The following is a 17,022-nucleotide window of genomic DNA, read 5'->3' as shown; positions in this document are numbered from 1 at the left end:
ACTACCCAAAACCACAAATGTGGCACACGTATGAGTTAAATCAGCCCCCCTCCATCCTCCAGCTCCGTCCTTCCAAGAACACTTATTTATCTTTGTCATATGATCCTCTCCAAAACATTTCCTTTCCCGAATCTTGGCTTTGGGTGCAGTCTGCTGTGCAAACTTTGTGGTTAGTTCTACAAATATTTATTTGTGCAAGCGTTGCACTCATGCAAACAACCTCATTCAGCAGGCTATTACACTTACTCACTTCGGTGCATTGGCAAGATGAAAACTGTAAGCATAAATACAGAGAGACTGTCTTAATAATAACTAAAGAACTGTATCAGTTTATACTTTTTTCCTTTATTATTAGAAAAGCAATAAAGCAAATCAAGATGATTCTGAGGTGGTACTCCACAATCAGCGGTCTTCCCTGACATCTCCTCTGTACTTAAATGCTTAATGTTAAAAATTGGTATTTATGAATCACTTAGGTTTGTATGAATTATTATACTGATTTCAGGGGGTAGTCAGAATAGTAGCACACTTCAGCAAAGACGTTATTTTTGAAGCAAATAATATCGATCTTTTATTGTTTAGTGTGATCACATGACATGGTAGACATGGAGTTCAGTTCTGTGTTAAGATATTAAAATCAGGGATTAAGAAGCAATGATTAAAACTTGCCCTACTATCTTCAAAGATTACCAAGGTAATTATGTGGCCTGAAACTCCAAACGCTTAGTTCCCAGGGAGAGGAGGAAAATATCCAACACAAGAATTTGAAACAGGACAAGAGTGGTTGTCTTGGTTCTTGTTTTGTACTTAGGGTTTAAATCTAACTAATTCAAATTACCTTTTTTTTTCTGGTTAATTTGCTATTTTATACATTAGCATATCAAAGGCATCATATTAAAATATTAAACAATGCGGTTTTAAGGCAGAGGTTTAAAGACTAAATTTCAGCGATTTTCAAGTGAAAACTGCTGCCATGCTGATCAAGATTGATTTCAGACCTTTAAAAATATCCCGTGGAGGGTGTCAGAAGTGAAGATCTGTGTGTGAATTCAGTGCTTGTGTATTTCACCACTGCCGTTGCTCCATGGACTTTCCTGAAAATATTCACAAGCTTGAAGTTACCATAGAATCAGAGTCATTTGGGTTGGAAAAGGCCTTCAAGATCACCAAGTCCAACTGTCAAGCGGCCTACAGAGTCCCCTCACTAAACCACGTCCCTTAGTGCCCTGTCCACGCATCTCTTAAATACCTCCAGGGATGGGGACTCCACCAATTCCCTGGGTGGCCTCTTCCAATGCTTGACCACCCTCTTGGTGAAAAAAGCATACTTACATAAAGGCTCTTTCAGGCTTCTGTAAGCCATACAATCTATAGGTAACCTGTAGGAACCTGAACTTCCTTCAGCCTGTGTCTCGGAAGATGTTTTCATAAGCTTTTGAATCACAAAAATACCAGTGCCCTCCTCCACCACAGGGCACATTAGACAGTCTAACATAGAATACTGATTTTCTGTGTTTCAAAGTGATGTGCAAGTGCTTGTTAAAAAAGGCCTATTGTCAGCAGACAAATTCAGTATGTAGGAGTCTGTCTTAGTTTCCATTTACTGAAATTGTGACCTTAGCTCTTACAAAACCAAGGGGTCTTAACACCATGTGTAATAAAGAGAATAACACTTCTTCTATAAGGTATTAACTAGTTTAACTCTGCATTTCTTGTTATCATTATTTAGCAGAGATCAATAATCCTTTATTACAAGAATTTTCCTCATCTTTCCTCTTGTTACTTTTCCTATTCCTCTAAAAGGATTCAATTCCCAAGAACATATTTACACAGATTCAAAATTTTTCCTCTTGATGTTAAAAGGGCTTCCTAGTGGTCTTTTTAAATCATTGCTTTGCTTTCTGTAGATAAAAGTAAGGCTGTGTGATTTTCCTTTAAAAATCTAAAGCCTCCTTTTGAGGTTCCTACGAGACACCCTCACGCAATTATAATGGGAATTTTACCATGCTCCTGACTCAACTGTATTACAGGGCTTCTAACTCTTTTCCAGTGGTATATGTTCCTTGAAAAACAAGTTTTAAAAAATGTGAAATTTTCATTTAAACTGTCACTTTAATTTTTGTAAGGCTAACAGAAATTAGTCCTAAACTTAAAGCACATCCCGAGAAACCCCACTTCTGGCATCTGTAGGTTTCATAATGGCAGGACAGGTGGAAATCTCAATCAGGTATTCTGATAGAGCTTCTTGATATTCAGAAGACCTCCAAGGCCAACTTGTTTACCAAATTTTGTATTTAAGGTGAATGAGTACAGCGAAGAGGCACTGTGGTATCCGAAGCACTGCGGGCTGGTGCTGCTTTCTCAGCAACCTGGAGCTTTTCCAGATGGAGTGTAGCAAAAGAAGTTGTTTCTACTTTTAGAATCAAACCTCCATAAGTTGGCATTCAAACTGGAAAAAACAATGGCTGAAAAGGACAGCTCATTATAATGTGCAGTGATGTGGATCAATATGGTTCAGCCTAATTGATACCTTAGCTAAGGAAAACAAAGCCCTGACTGTATTTCAAATAATCCACTACTTACACATCTTATAAATATTTTTTGAAGACTATTTTCAGAAGAAAGTATTTTAAAGTCAGAGCTCAAATATTAACGTTTTGTAGATCTCGGTGACATCTCACAGCAGACCACATCAGATTTCTGTGAGCATACTCTGACTTTATCCCAGAGTTTGAAATGAGCACTTTGTGATGCTGTGCTTATTTCTCTTGACCTTCGGGCATTTATTAAATACAGGACGCAGATCTTAAGTATGGTGTACACTTACTGACTGTTTCTGCTAATGTAGCTTTTAGACATGGATGGTAAAATAATTGAAGTTAATTTCCTCAAGAAAAAGAATTAGAACGTTAGAATTAGTGATGCAAGTTGTTTAGGTTTTTCAGGCAACATTTTGCTAACTGTGTAAATACATGCAGACTCCTGAACATTAAATTAGCACAGTAATAACACAGGCTGCGTATTTTCATTCCATAGAAGACAAAATCAAATTAAAACCTCAAGCAGGATGTTTTCTGTTACATGCCATCCTTCAGAAAAAAAAGCTCTATCTCATTTATTCGTGCATTACTGAGTCATAATAAAATTCTGTGCTGGCACACTGGTCAAGACAAATGCTAGCAAGATGCTCCAGTGACAGCAGCATCACTTATTACTGCAAGCATTTGCTCCATAAGCACTGCTGTTTCCATGCCATGAGTTGTGTTCTGCTCTGGGCTGATGCAGCGTGCACGCAGACCTTTGGCAGAGCGCTGTGCCATTCTTCCCTCTGCTCCTGACCAGCCCCTTCCCTCTTCCCGCGCCTCTCGGAGCAGATCCAACCCACACAGGAGTCCTGACATCCCTGAAAGGCCTCCAGCTGCTCTGCACATGGGTTCGGTTCAGAGGGCAGTTTTGGGGCATGCTAACTAGATTTGTTTGGGGTCCAGGTACGTGCAAAACGCGCTCCAAGTCCTGGCACAGGTCTCCAACAAGGGGCACCATTTCAGACAGCTCTGCATCACGGGCACGCTGAGGCTGTTTGGTGTGGGAAGGCTGACTGCATGTAATCCCAAGTAAAAATGCCAAACCACAGAATACAGCTGTAGGATCTGCAGCACCAATTGCTTTTATCCACCGTGCCATTCCTATTGCGCCAAACTATTTGTTAATGCAGAAGAACCACACCGTACCTGCTTGTGAGGTTGAAACAGATGGCATATCTAGTTATAAAGCTCCTACACCAGGCAGATAAAGAGAAGGCTTTTAACCCGCGGCTACTACAGAGGGCAAGAAAGACGAACAGCTGCTCCTCAGGGACCAAACCACTGATGATAAATGGGAGAATGACATCTAAATGAGCCAGCATCAACCAGAAGCAGCTGGGCCATTTCACAGTGGTCACTGTCTTTCACAAAAATCAGAGAAATATAAAAGGAAGTGGAAAAAATACCCGTTCAGAAGAGATGGTCCAGTGAAAACATGAGGCTAAAAAATCAAACAGAAAGTTTAATAAAGCCAGCTGAAATATGTCACTAAGAACAGATGGCAAAAGTGAATTTTGGATTAATGAAGCCACTGACAAAAGATTTACGACAAATTCTCATTTACACTTCTACTGTATCGAAACACTAGTGGCACACAAGCAGTGAAGACCGAACCATGGAATTACTTGCTGGGAAACCCCGCCTTGATATCAGTGACCAGACACCAGACTTGCAACAACACCATGTTCAGAAACATTAGAAGTTGTTAGCTACTGCTGTACACTGATTATCTATTATCCTTTCTAATTAGAGAAAAAAACTCAAGCAAAACACAATGTTGTTTTCATTTACTTCATAATTACAATTCGACCACCATAACATGCAGCACATTTTGTAAAATTAATAAAGATTTTGGTTCAGCACTCCGGGCTCCCTACCATAATCAAAATATCAAATATGGGTAACTATTTATTTACAACGAGTTTTGAGCACTTCACACTTGTATAGTAAAAAAAGTGCTACTGTTTGTATTTCAGGGTATAAATCTACTGCCCCACCAAGCGGGGCAGAGAAGTTCCCTAACATGAAACAGTATTGCTTAAATAGCCACAGGCATTAGGTTTGTATTCTTATGCACTATTTGGCATATTCTTATTGAGGAAAATTGCACATCCCTCAAACCAGCTTCTTAGCAGTTTAGCATCTTTCAAGAATTTGCACATTAGGCAATACAGCTGCAGTCTGGTTAGGTAGTTTTAATAGTACCGATAACACATTATTTAGTTCAACAATTAGCAAGTCTTCATTACCATGGTTCTTCCCACACTGTGCGATTCTTTTATGCATATCCTAATGCAACATTCAAAGCTATTTTAGAAGGTCCATAGAAGGCCATTCAGATGCTTTCAGGCTTTTTTCCTGCCTTCAGCCAGCTGGGTGTTCATGAAGAGAACGTGAAGGAGAAGCCTCAGAGACAATCTGGGAGCACTGAAATTTTGGCAGTGAGAACACACAGGTAAAGGACTGCAACACAGGATACCATGGAAGGAAGCGCACAAGGCTGAGAAAGCTTATGAAGGCTGCTTGGACACACAAATCAAGAATTTCACCTGCACTGAAGTAAAAAAAAAATATATATTTTTTAAGTCCTTGTCCTCCTTTCTTACCATCCACACCTCTTACAACAGCATCCAAGTGTAAGCACTACATCCCTCTTCACAAAAGCTGCCTGAAGTCTCAGATGGAGAACTCTGTCATCTGGCTATATGACAGGCTCATTTTACTGCAGACATCAGAGGATATGATTTACAGGTTTGGTGCTCTTCCAGAGAACTCAGCAAAGCAAAACACAGTAAGGTAATTGTGAACAGGGTGTTTCAAGGGGCGCAGCAAACTCTCCTGGCATCTGTGCTACACTCAGAACATTCAGAAAAACTTATACCTCTCTGACCCACACCTCCACATCTACATAAAGCATTTCCACATCTATTATTTGTTCAAGTAATGAGAAACTCTTTTCAGGTAATATTGAGGCAGTTTAAACAACTTAATCAGTCTGCAGACTGAGGAACCACCACTCGCTGTCATAGAATCACAGAATCATTAAGGTTGGAAAAGCCCTCCAAGATCATCTGGTCCAACCATCCCTGTACCACCAATGTCACCCGCTAGACCATGTCCCTAAGCACCAGGTCCAACTTTTCCTTAAACACCCCCAGGGACGGTGACGCCACCACCTCCCTGGGCAACCCGTCCCAGTGCCTGACTGCTCTTTCTGAGAAGAAATGTCTCCTCATTTCCAACCTGAACCTCCCCTGGCACAACTTGAGGCCATTCCCTCTAGTCCTATCACTAGTTACCTGTGAGAAGACGCTGACCCCCAGCTCTCCACAGCTCCTTTCAGGCAGTTGCAGAGAGCAATGAGGTCTCCCCTGGGCCTCCTCTTCTCCAGACTAAACAACCCCAGCTCCCTCAGCCACTCCTCACAGGACTCATGCTGCAGGCCCTTCACCAACTTCGCAGCCCTTCTTTACCGCAGGTAATGGAAGGTCTGGGCAGAGATTTCAGACAAGGTAAAGGCTTAGCATACAAACAATGATCATGTTTAAGCTGTGCTGTGGTCCACGGGCACACGCTTAGATAGCCTGAAGCAGCTTATTTCTCAGAGCTTGTCTCTGCACAGGGTGGCTGATACTTGGCAGTGTGCTCCTGAGTCAAAGCCTTACCTGACCTCTGAGCAGGTAAGAATTGGCTTGGATTACTGGATTTAAACACAGCTGTACCTCCACTAGTAAGCAGTTAAAGAAATTATACCTAACGAAGATAAGGGACATCCATTTTCTTCTTCATTGAAGCTATGAAAATTTTCTGAATTCAGAGAAAAACAAGTTGCAAGCCTTTACTGGGTATTTTTGGAGAATACAACATAGTCTATGCCTTGTGCTAATGGGAGTTACGTATTCATGGCAAGGTGTGAAGACACCCCTTGTCTTCGGATAAAACTGCACATTTGTAACACATTTGTAACACATTTGTAAAATTATGTCAGGTTAACAGGCAGCTCAGATAGTATTACCAAGCAATGCAATCCTTTAATTATTTTATTAAGCCATAATTACGCATTTAAGAAAATACTTAGTTTCACTTGGATATTCACCTGTCATCAGTTCCAGAGTTGTAAGAAATGTCCTGTGGAAGGCTAAATAACTGCTACAATCTTATTGTAACAGCTGTGTGGAAGGTTTTCCCTTTTTACTATTCAAACACAGAAGCACATAAAAGATTATTTTACCAGTTGTAACTTTGTAATTTCCAATCCTCAATGTGACCTATGTGCTTATGAGGGAATCATTTCAAATTACTATGAGATTGCATTTTTAATTAAAAATCATAACAAATATGCTCTTAAAACATTTTTAGATAATACTGTTTTAGGAGATTCGTTCTTGTAATCACATTACAATAAACTGTGCTGCACTCACAACATTAATTAACGAACCTATCCTCCAGGTATAATTACTAGTTGTTCTATTCACAATGATTAACCTGCATCAAATCAAAATCCTTTAAGGAGCTTATAGCTAGTGCCTACTGGCAAAAGGACTCTCTTCTTCTCTTCAAAATGTGTGGCACAGTGGAAACACCAGGTTTTGAAATTCTGAACTGAATGCATAGGTTTAACTTAAAAAACAGACTGGCTGGGTTTTAAGAAGGGCACCAAGAAGGATACCAAACTCTAAAACCATCAAGCAGATGTAGACAGATGTGGCTGGGCTGGGTGACCTACCTCCTACCAACCTAATGTCTGAGGAACTCAGATGAATGAATAGGCAAGAAGTGACAGCTACACGCTTGGGGTAATTAATGGCTGCTCTACCACCTTGTTGGGGTTTGCGCCCTCGACAGAAAGCAGCCATCAGCTTCCTGCTCACAAAACCACACGGCAGATGTTTGAAAACGAAGGAGGTAACTCAGTCACTCAGGGGTTGTTTGGGTAGCATGGGTAGTATAAGGATATGTGGACTGGGAGGTCATCTGGTTCATTAACATGTTTGGTTAACTCAGTATAAAATAACAAATAACAGGGAAAGAGATGGATTACACGCAGGCACACAAACATTAATGAGCAGGTGATGACAGAGACAGTAACGAATACCAGAAGTCTTTGGCCACTACAGGAACTAAAGCCATTAATGGCACTACTCAGACCTAGCTTTGAAGAGATTCAACCTGTACTTTGTCACTGATAAGAAAGGAGAAACATGATCGTTGTACATACTATGGAATATTTGAGGGTGCTTGCAGAATGGTGTGAAACAGAAGGGACTTGTGGGATTATGCAAACATTTGGGATTATGGAAACATAGAGGAGGGGCAAGCAGCACAAAATGGGAAGGATCCGAGAGGAACAACCACAGGGAAATGCAGGGCGAGGGGAATGAAAAGGGAAATTGAGCTTAAAAAGGCTGCTGGTGGATACACTTCTCTGATGAATCCCTGAACTTGATCACCACTATCTAGCCTTTCTTCTTATTAAATTGTTTTCTTAACTATTTTTTGTGTAATTCACCCTTTATCCTATGTGCAATACTGCCCTGAAGTCCAAGTGCCCACAACTGCACAACAGGCTGCAGGTTGCAGGGCCCAATGGTCCAAACACCAGCAACTAGAGAGATCATGGCATATTTTTATCTTCCTAGTAAATGTATACCTGTAAATATCATGGGTTTTTGAGTCATTTGCTAGCAAAGTTCAGTCTGACCTAGCCAGCAAGCAACCTGTGAGTATAAGCAGACCTGTACGTGGGAAGACAGGGCCTGAGTCAGTGGCTGGCAAGGGGCTCAAGGTCCAGGCACAGTCAGAGCTGAGGCCTGTAAGGGAGTCAAGACATTGAGGCTGAGCTCATATTTGAGGGATCTCTGACCGTGGGGTACTTGTGAGACAAATGTGGGTGCATGCCTCTGTTCTGGCAGCAAGCACCAAGATGGATTAGCTGGTGAGGAGGAGATCTGCATGCTGGTAAGAAGGTCGGAGCACAGATCATCAGACAGGGTTAGAGGTCAGGGCAATGTTCAAAGGACCCATGGATGTGGGTATGCTTCTGAAAGTGACAGCCGGGATGTGTGCTTTCGCTGGTGGACTTCAACCCCGATCCAATTTGTCACCCCAAATGGAACACAGGCGTACCCCAGCCCTTAACCTTTCATGTCTTAAGGATGGGCTTTAGGGCAGAGTGCTGCCACAGACGCTGCTGCTACTAACACTGCCCTCTCCGCCTGGCTCTCCCAGGGTAAGAGGATCAGAGCGGAGGTCAGAGAGGCAGTCTCCTTTTTTTGAAGAGCCCAAAGTGGCCTGGGGCTACTGCCAAGGAGTCCCTTTTATTGCTCCTCCAGCATTACAATGCACGCATGAGCTTCATCTCAGGTGCTCCACAGGACCATACCTTCCCACACAGCTTGGGGCAGCAACCGTGGAGGAAGCTGTCCTTACAGAGCTATTGTCAGAGCTAGCAGTAACCCAGGGAGGCAACTTAAACAGTGGGAAAAGAGAAACACTCGTCCACTCCCCTGCTCACTTTCCAGCTTCCAGAACAGAAGGGAAGCAGCAACGTGGAGGCCAAATCCCATCTTTAATTTTGCACATGGGAGCCAAGAAGTGCTTCACTTCCCCCACTCCCAGAAACTAAGTGCACTATTAAGCTCAGTAGGCAGGAGAGCTACAAAGAAAACTGTGGAGAATGGCTGGATTTCAGATAATTAAGAGGGGAGTTGTGTGAGAAATGGCCAGGCTTCACAAAGAACTGTGGGGGAGGATACTGGGACCTTTTGGGGAGTGAAATCTTGGAAGACCTGCAGGGCTGAGCTTACTGTATCAGTGATGCCGTAAGAGGCTGAAATGACCCAGGTAAGAGCATCAGAAATACCAAATTTGCTTATGGATATAACACAACTGGGACCAATGGGGAAGAAATAATAAAGGGAAGATTTATCTGGCAGGTGAGAAGGGTGGAGAAATGGAGGGATAATGACAGAGAAGAACAAGCACAGGAGAATGGAGAAGGTGGGCATAAAAAGAGTCAGTTGTATGTAAGTACTTTCTTGATCACTGCAGTGTATCTTCTTCTAAATTATATTCTTAACTTTTGTGTAATCTTACTCCATCACACAGATGAGGGTGCTGCAAGGTCTAAGTGTAAGCAACTTGGAAAACAAACTTCAGGTTACTGGGCCTGCAGGTCTAGATGCCAGCAGCTGGAGAGCCTGAAATGCAAGAGTCTAAATGGCAGCAACTGGGAAGACCACAACCACAGTACTTGCAGGTCTAAATGTCAACAACTGGAGAGGCTGGACTGTACATGTGAGAGGTCCAAACATCAGCAACTTGAGGGACCAGGGTGTATGCACATTTCAACAGCATCATGAGAAGCGACAGAAGTGAGTAGAAGGAGACCATCATTTAGAAACACTGAGTCTGAGACGCTGTGTAACTGGCCCCTGGTTCAGGAATGGATGTTAAACAGACTTAGAGCCCATGCTGATATATAAGAGGTCTTTAAACATGAGGGTGCCTGAAAATCTAGAGAGGAATTGTGTATTTTCTCTAGTGAATGTCAGTCCTGATGAACCAGAAAGGAAGAACAAGACTGGGCTATCCGTATTGTTGTTTATGTGAGTGGTAGAGGTGTTTATGAGGATATGATCAAGGCATTGCTCTGTGGTTGCCTGTATGGCCAGCCATTTAATTTTCCTGTTCCTGCATGCCCCTCTTGAATGCATGCTCAGCCTTGCTACTGGCCAGACCTGCAGAGAGGAACAGCAGCAGCCACATCCATGAGCCACGAGAGAGAAAAATCTCTCAGGTCTGTAAATACACAGGACTGGCTTTCAGCAACCAGGAAAGAGGAATCCTTGGATCCCAGAGTCCATTGGATTGAGCAGCTCTTAACAAACAGAACTTAAAATAGAGCTGAAGAAATGATACTTATAGTATAAGAAACAAAACAACTTTCACTGAAGTATCCTCTAGGTAACAATGAAAATGAGTAGACATGTACACGACCAGTCAAACTTCAGTTTTTCACAGTAAGCCAAATTCCTTTAAAACAGGACACAAGAGATAGATGTGGGATAGTAAGATGTGCTCTGACGTGGTTTGCTCTGGGAACATGGTACTGAAAAGCCTTTGAACACATTAAAACCCTAAGTAAGAAACTGTAACTTTCAGACTGCCTATGAATCTATGAAAGACACACTTCTGAAAAAAACAAAAATAAAGAAAATCCATTGCCAGATGCTGTAAGAAATGTTGATATGTAGCTTAATTAATGTAGACTGAATAACTTGTACTGTGGACAGTGATATGTTTTTATAAGCCACTCAGTGACAGCTGCTGGAGTAAATTAACTAGAAAGTAACGCAGTCCTGCATTTATACAAGCACAGGCTTTCCTATAAACAGGATATGGCAGGACAGGAAAAAGTATTTTATTTTCCTGTATTCTGTCTCCAAAGAAGTGACACCTTCTCAGGTGCACATGGAAGCACACCATGATGCCAGATGATGAACAGCTGTGTGGAAATGAAACTTGTGGAAGAGGAATTTTGCTCAGAGCCAGGGAAATGATAGTATTAATGTCAAGTATTTTCTTTGCCTACAGGCAGGGCTTTATACTACAAGATCTGTTTATTCTAAGTGACTGGACCATAAATGAATAATTTTGAAAAGGATGTTTCAGCTATTGGCTAGTTTTGTCTTTGTTCAAGGCAAGAAGAAAGACATGCTCCGAGCCTAATAAAAACATGCTGAAGACAGTCATGGCTAACATGACAGACAGCAATTAAAAGGCTGTGGCAGAATTTCATGACTCCCAGCCAACATGCTGGCAGCCCTCTCTCATGGAGAGGAAGATTGCTCGGACGTACATGGAAATCTATAGGCTGGGACAGAAGTTAATTCAGCCTGGCACCTACTATTTTGATTTTCAATCCTGACTTTTACGCATATTGTCATGTAGGGACTCCAAAGGATCTGCAACAGGATGTAAAGAGAGTTTGGGAATCCTGAGCAAAGTCACTGAATGGTCACTAATCTTTTTCAATGAGTTTTTGAATTCACTTACAGGAAAACACCACAGGCCAGATCTCTAAACTCCAGTGGAATAAACTTTCTTCTTACTAGCCCCAATGTCTTTACACGAGTTACCTGGAAAAACCTGAAACTCACCTCACTGTCCCTAGTACCCCACAGCCCTACGTGCAGTGTCACACAGATTTTGCACAGACAAAAGTGTTCGACCTTTTAACCAGTTAAACCAACACAGCTCTGCCTCTGTGTGCAGTTACACTAGTGTAGTCCTCTAGAAGTGATGGGCTTTTCATGGAGGTGAAGCTTATGCCAACACAATGCCACACAAATAAAGTAAGCACTGCTTTAACTAGCAGCACAATGAAAATGAGTTTTGTGAACAGAAGCAGGGGACATACTAGAGAAACACCACAGAAGTCGCTTAAATTACTCTTTACCTGAGTTTGACAACTAAAAGAGGAACCAAACAGGCGCGCTCCAGACCTAGGTTTGAAGCTGCCTGCTTGGATGACTTCTTCCAATGTGTCTTTCACACTACGGGTGACTTAGAAATCCAACTTAATATGAAAATAAAGGCTAAAAGAGAACCTGAACTAGAACAACTTGTACTGCTTTCCTCTCTGAGTTGTGAAAACATTAAAACCGAGTTTTTTGTTCAGCTGAAACCGCAACATCCCAGTTCAAAGCAACGATTTGACTGAAGGGCGGTGTTTTTGTTTTAAAGACAGATGAATTACTCGTGTCAGAGGTGTTGTGTACCCGGTGCGGCCCGCAGCTGCACACTGCACCCCCCTTTTTTCCCCCATTTTCCCCTATTTTCCTCCAGGGACCACCCCACGCAAACCCCACTCCCGCACCCCCCTCGCAGCGCCCAGGCGCCTCCCGCAGCCCCCACCGGAGCCGGGGGGCTCGCTCCGCATCACCCACTCCGACACGGAGCCAAACCCCGCCGGGACCACCCCGGCACCCCCAAACCCAGGCGGGTGCCCCCTTCGCCCCCTTCACCCCCAGACCCCGGCGCTCCCCCCGCACTCACCTCCCCGCTCCGCCCGCCCGCCGGCCCCGCGGGGCGCCGCCATTTCGCCGCTCCCTCCCTCCCTCCACGCTCCGCCTCCCTCCCTGCCTCCCTCCCTCCCCCGGCGGCCGCGGGGCCGGCCGGGGCTCGTAGTCCGCTCCGTGCCGCCGGAGGCGAGGGGCGCGGCCGCGGCGAGGCACTACGTTGCCCGGCGTGCAGCGGGCCGGCGGCTATAAGTGGCTGGCGGCCGAGCGGCGCCTCCGGTCGGTCTGTCCGGCCGCCTGCCCGGCTGTCTGTCTGTCTGTCGGTCTGTCCGTCTGTCGGTGGGTCCGCAGGAACAATGCCCCAGCCGGCGGAGCCGGGCAGCCGCGGCTGAGCAGCAGCCCGCCAGGCGGAGCCGGCCGCCGCTCCGAGCGGGGAGCGCTGCCGCCGGCATGTGGATACCCACGGAGCACGAGAAGTACGGCGTGGGTGAGTGAGGGGCCGGGGGAACGGGAGCGCTGCCGGCCCCGCCGCGACACCTGCTCGCCCCCCGGGCACCGCTGCGAGCCGCCGGGAGGGCTCCCCCCGCTCCCCGCCCCGCATTGTTCGCTCCGTGCCGAGCCCGGCCGCAACTTTGCCCCGGGGCAGGGCTGCGGAGCCCGCCGGGTCGCTTTGTGGCGGTGCGCGCCGCTTTTTTTTGTATATATTTTTTCTCCCCTTTTTTGGCACCGCCGCGCCGCCTCGTCCCGCACAATGGCCCCGCTTCGCCGAGCCGGGCTGTGCGGCAACTTGGGCGAGCTGCTCGGCCAGCAGCAGCCCCGCCGGCTCGCCCAGGTGGGGCTGGGCTGCGGGACGCCCCCTGCCCGGGGCGAGCCGAGCCCTAAAAACCTCGCTGGGACCCCCCCGGGGCGGCTGGCAGGGGGTTAGCAGCCGAACATCGCGAGCTGCAGCCCCCTCCTCGGTGTGTTTGTTGTTAGGTTTTGTCTGCGTGCGCCTCTTTCTTTTGTTTTGCTTTTTCTTATTTTTTTTATTTCCGAGAGTAGCGCGCTATGTCCCAATTGCAGCGCTTTTTTCCCGCTTTGTGAGGGAAGCGCGACCGCCGAGCATCCCTTGTAACGCCACGGACGGGCACCCAGCAGCCTGCCCCTTGTCTGCCCGGCTGCCAGCATCTCCCCCAGCATCTCCCCCGTTTGGCTGAGCCTTTCGGTGGGTGAGCGCCGTGGAGCTTTGTCCTGCTCTCCCCTCCTTTCCTCTCCCCTCCTCACTCGGGCTCAGCTTGTGCCGAGCGATCTCAGCCCGCTAAAGAGGTGCGCTCGCAGCTTCTCAGCAGCAAGCTTGCTTCGGATCGGCCAGAAAACATAAAACTGAAAGAATCCTCCTCGTCTGTGCAGATATCGTATAGTCACGAGTCGGTGCTTATTCCTGTTTAAATTCATTGCGTGGTTTTCTGCCATTCGCCTTCCAGAGGCTATTCAAGATGGTAACAAAAAGCCACTGTTCCCTTCGGGTCCGCTGTGCCCCTGGGACGGGGCGGCAGCGTGGTTCGCACCGCCACCGCGAAATGATGAAAAACGGGTCTGAAGTGGTTATTTTGGCTCAGGGGCTGTGTTTTACGCTGCATGCTCGCTCACCTGCACGATGAGTGCTATCTGCAAAATCTTCACACCCAACTACGGTGTCAGCTATTGTGCTGCCTGGCAGCGGTAGGGGAGGCTGGAGGAAGAGTTGTCTCTTGCTGTGTAATTCTTTAAACTTTGATTTATGAAAGCCACTTTACACAATCCTGTGTTTTGTACCAAAGATCTACTTTTGTATATTCCTTTTTAAAGTCGTGCCATTGCTGTGTTTCCAAGCAGTTTTTAAATAACTGTGTGTCTATCTGCCCTGGTAAAAACGGGTGCATTATAAAACCCTTGGAGAATCCTGATTAGTTGTACCAAGCATATGTATCCTTTGTATGAAGAGCTCAGGGCTTGCATTAACATCAGACCTCATCTGCATTTTCAATCTGAATTTTGCAGCACATGCTGTGTGCTGCACATTTCTACTGTGACATGCCAAAATGGATGAATAACCAGGCAACAGCCACCTGGCTGCACTGAAGGGTTGCTGGTAGCCAGGTGGCTGTTGCTCGCTTGCACAGCCTGACTGATCCCCCCTTTGAGGAGCAGTCAATGCAAGTAGCCATCTCTTCATTATTTTATTTTAAACTTTTGCCTGCTAGCTACTGATGATATATAATTGCTTTTTCTGAGAAGGCTGCTGTACTCTGAGTTCATTTATTGGTAGCATACTGCCGTGATGACCATTGCACTTCGATGTGATGTTCTTTGTACTGCAATTTTGTGGGTTTCATTTCTAAGGCAGTAGATTTTGTCAGCTCTTGATTATCCCCAAGGATGCTAAATGTGAGGCACTGGAGCAGCTTGCCCAGAGAAGCTGTGGATGTCCCATCCCTGATGTGGTTCAAGGTCAGGTTGGATGAGGCCCTGGGCAACCTGACCCAGTGGGGATGGGGCATCCCTGCCCATGGCAGGGGGGTTGGAGGCAGGTGATCTTCAAGGTGCCTGCCAACCCGAGCCCTTCAGCAATTGAAGTAAGCATTGGAATAGAAGTGCTTCTGAGAAAGTTTGCTTTGTCTGGGTTTTGATATCTTTATTTGCCAAACAGAAGGCTAAACTTCTGTATTTCACTTTGATGTTTCATTTGCATTGAATTATCCCCTCAGCTGTTGTGTCAAACTAGTGACAGCATCACACAAAGCATCCACCAGCCAGTTACATGGGGCATGCAGCACGATGTGCCCTGATATAGGGGCAGGAGAGGTGAGCTTTTGTGGGTTTCTTGGATTGCTGTTAACGGTAGCTAAAACTGGTAGATGTCAAGTGGAGTTGGCTCAAATACATTGCATGCTGTTCTACACGGACTTGGAACATAACAGCACAATATTGTTTAGAACAATAACCAAACCCTTTGTTAAAATGAGTCATTTAAGACTGTAGCTGTGGATCCTCTGCAGACAGCAAACCAGCAAGTGCAGCTTTCAAAGTTGATTCTTGCTGCCTGGTGCAAACCAGAAACTTCTAGCTGTAATAAATTAAAAAAAAAAAAAAAAAAAAAGAGAAATCACAAGAGTAAATGGATTTTTTGGTAGATGCTGTCTGTGGTTAGGCAGTCTGAATGTAAAGGATCGGTTTTTCTTTTTACCTCACCAGGTCTGCATACTGCTGTATTGTCTCTGCTCTTTGATTTACCTGCACCTTGTGGGATGCATTTATGCTCTCTGGAATGTAGGTGGCTTACCTTTGTCTGGTAAGCACATCACTTGCCAAAATTTGTTGGGAAGGCATTTTTTAGATTCTAATGGAAAGATCAGAGAATAATTAAGCAGCTGCTGAATGCCTCGCCTAATTTATAGGTGGCACGTTGTTCCTGGTCCTGAAGTCATTCCATGTAGCATAATCTACCAATTTAGCTCAGAAGTTTAAATAGTGCTTGGTATTTTAGTGTGGTTAAGCTATAAATCTGGCTTCCCAAAGGGGTCTGAAGTGTGGCTATCTCCCATTATATAGAGGGAAACGGAAGGATTAAATGACTTTGTGCTATAAGCTGAGGTTTATGGGAGGCATAAGCCAGGAGTGTATTAGTTGATCACAGGAGCTGTATTGATTGGCACACAGCAAAAGCCAAATCAGTTGGCTTGTGCCCCATTCTTCTGAGTTGCAGTTGGACAAGTCTCGCTGGCAATCGTGTTGAAAGCTGCTGAGATATCTTTGTCCTCATGCTGCAGTCACTTTTTTTTTTTTGACTTTGAGGTAACGTTACTGTAAATGAGCTTGTTGTTGAGCTAAACAAACCAACAAAGAAGAGCAAGACTGTGATGTGGCCACTGTCATGATGTATCTGTCACAAGCATGCTAGGCATCTAATATAATGTGGTTTGTTTAACGAGTGCTTCATCAACTTCTCTTCCATCCCTCCCCAAGCAGTACAAACAATGCTCTTATTTCCCTTCTCTTATGTTGATCTTGCCTCACTGTTTTATGTGGAATTCAGTTTGCATTTTTGCCTTGTACTAATATGACTTCTAATAGTGAACCTGCAGCAAGCTGCCTAAATCTCTATTGAGAGGTGAGCCCGGTGCTTGTTGGGGCTCATGAACCCCATCTGGCTAGGGAGCAGGTGGGGTGATCTTTGTCCTGTTACAGCACGGACTGTTTGGGGCTGCAGGGAGGTGAATGTGGGGTGGTATGGGGCATGGAGGCTGAACCTGGCAGGACATCCGTGTTCCCTCCACACCCCCGGGCAGTGGGAGCCCATTTCCATTTCATGAAATACTCCTTGAATTGTAGCTCTTCGAGATACAAGACTTGTGGGCCTTACATTGTCACAAAGGGTTTCGTACCCATTTAGGATA

General features: G+C 45.1%; 2 protein-coding genes across 4 annotated transcripts in view; one reads left to right on the top strand and one right to left on the bottom strand.

The window, feature by feature from the left end:
- Positions 1 to 12,687, bottom strand: part of ZNF277 (zinc finger protein 277) — a gene marked incomplete at its 5' end in the record, with an annotated part of 55,288 nt that extends 42,601 nt beyond the window's left edge. The window contains 2 exons of one of the 2 annotated variants that reach the window (XM_084306398.1): positions 251 to 274; positions 999 to 1,096. In XM_084306398.1, the coding sequence (XP_084162524.1) occupies positions 251 to 260 (10 nt within the window). Of the gene's footprint in view, positions 1 to 250; positions 275 to 998; positions 1,097 to 12,644 lie in introns of those variants that run through there. The other variant, XM_084306397.1, reaches the window with a different exon arrangement.
- A 370-nt stretch (positions 12,688 to 13,057) lies between these two features.
- Positions 13,058 to 17,022, top strand: part of DOCK4 (dedicator of cytokinesis 4) — a gene marked incomplete at its 5' end in the record, with an annotated part of 247,303 nt that continues 243,338 nt past the window's right edge. For both annotated transcript variants that reach the window (XM_084306308.1, XM_084306307.1), the window contains one exon: positions 13,058 to 13,094. In XM_084306308.1, coding sequence (XP_084162434.1) covers positions 13,058 to 13,094 — 37 coding nt within the window. The remainder of the gene's footprint in view (positions 13,095 to 17,022) is intronic.

The sequence above is a fragment of the Netta rufina genome, assembly GCF_964035555.1.
Source record: "Netta rufina genome assembly, chromosome: 1".
NCBI classification, from domain to species: Eukaryota; Metazoa; Chordata; class Aves; order Anseriformes; family Anatidae; genus Netta; species Netta rufina.
The sequence above is the reverse complement of the archived record's forward strand: the minus strand, read 5'-3'. Positions and strand labels throughout refer to the sequence as shown.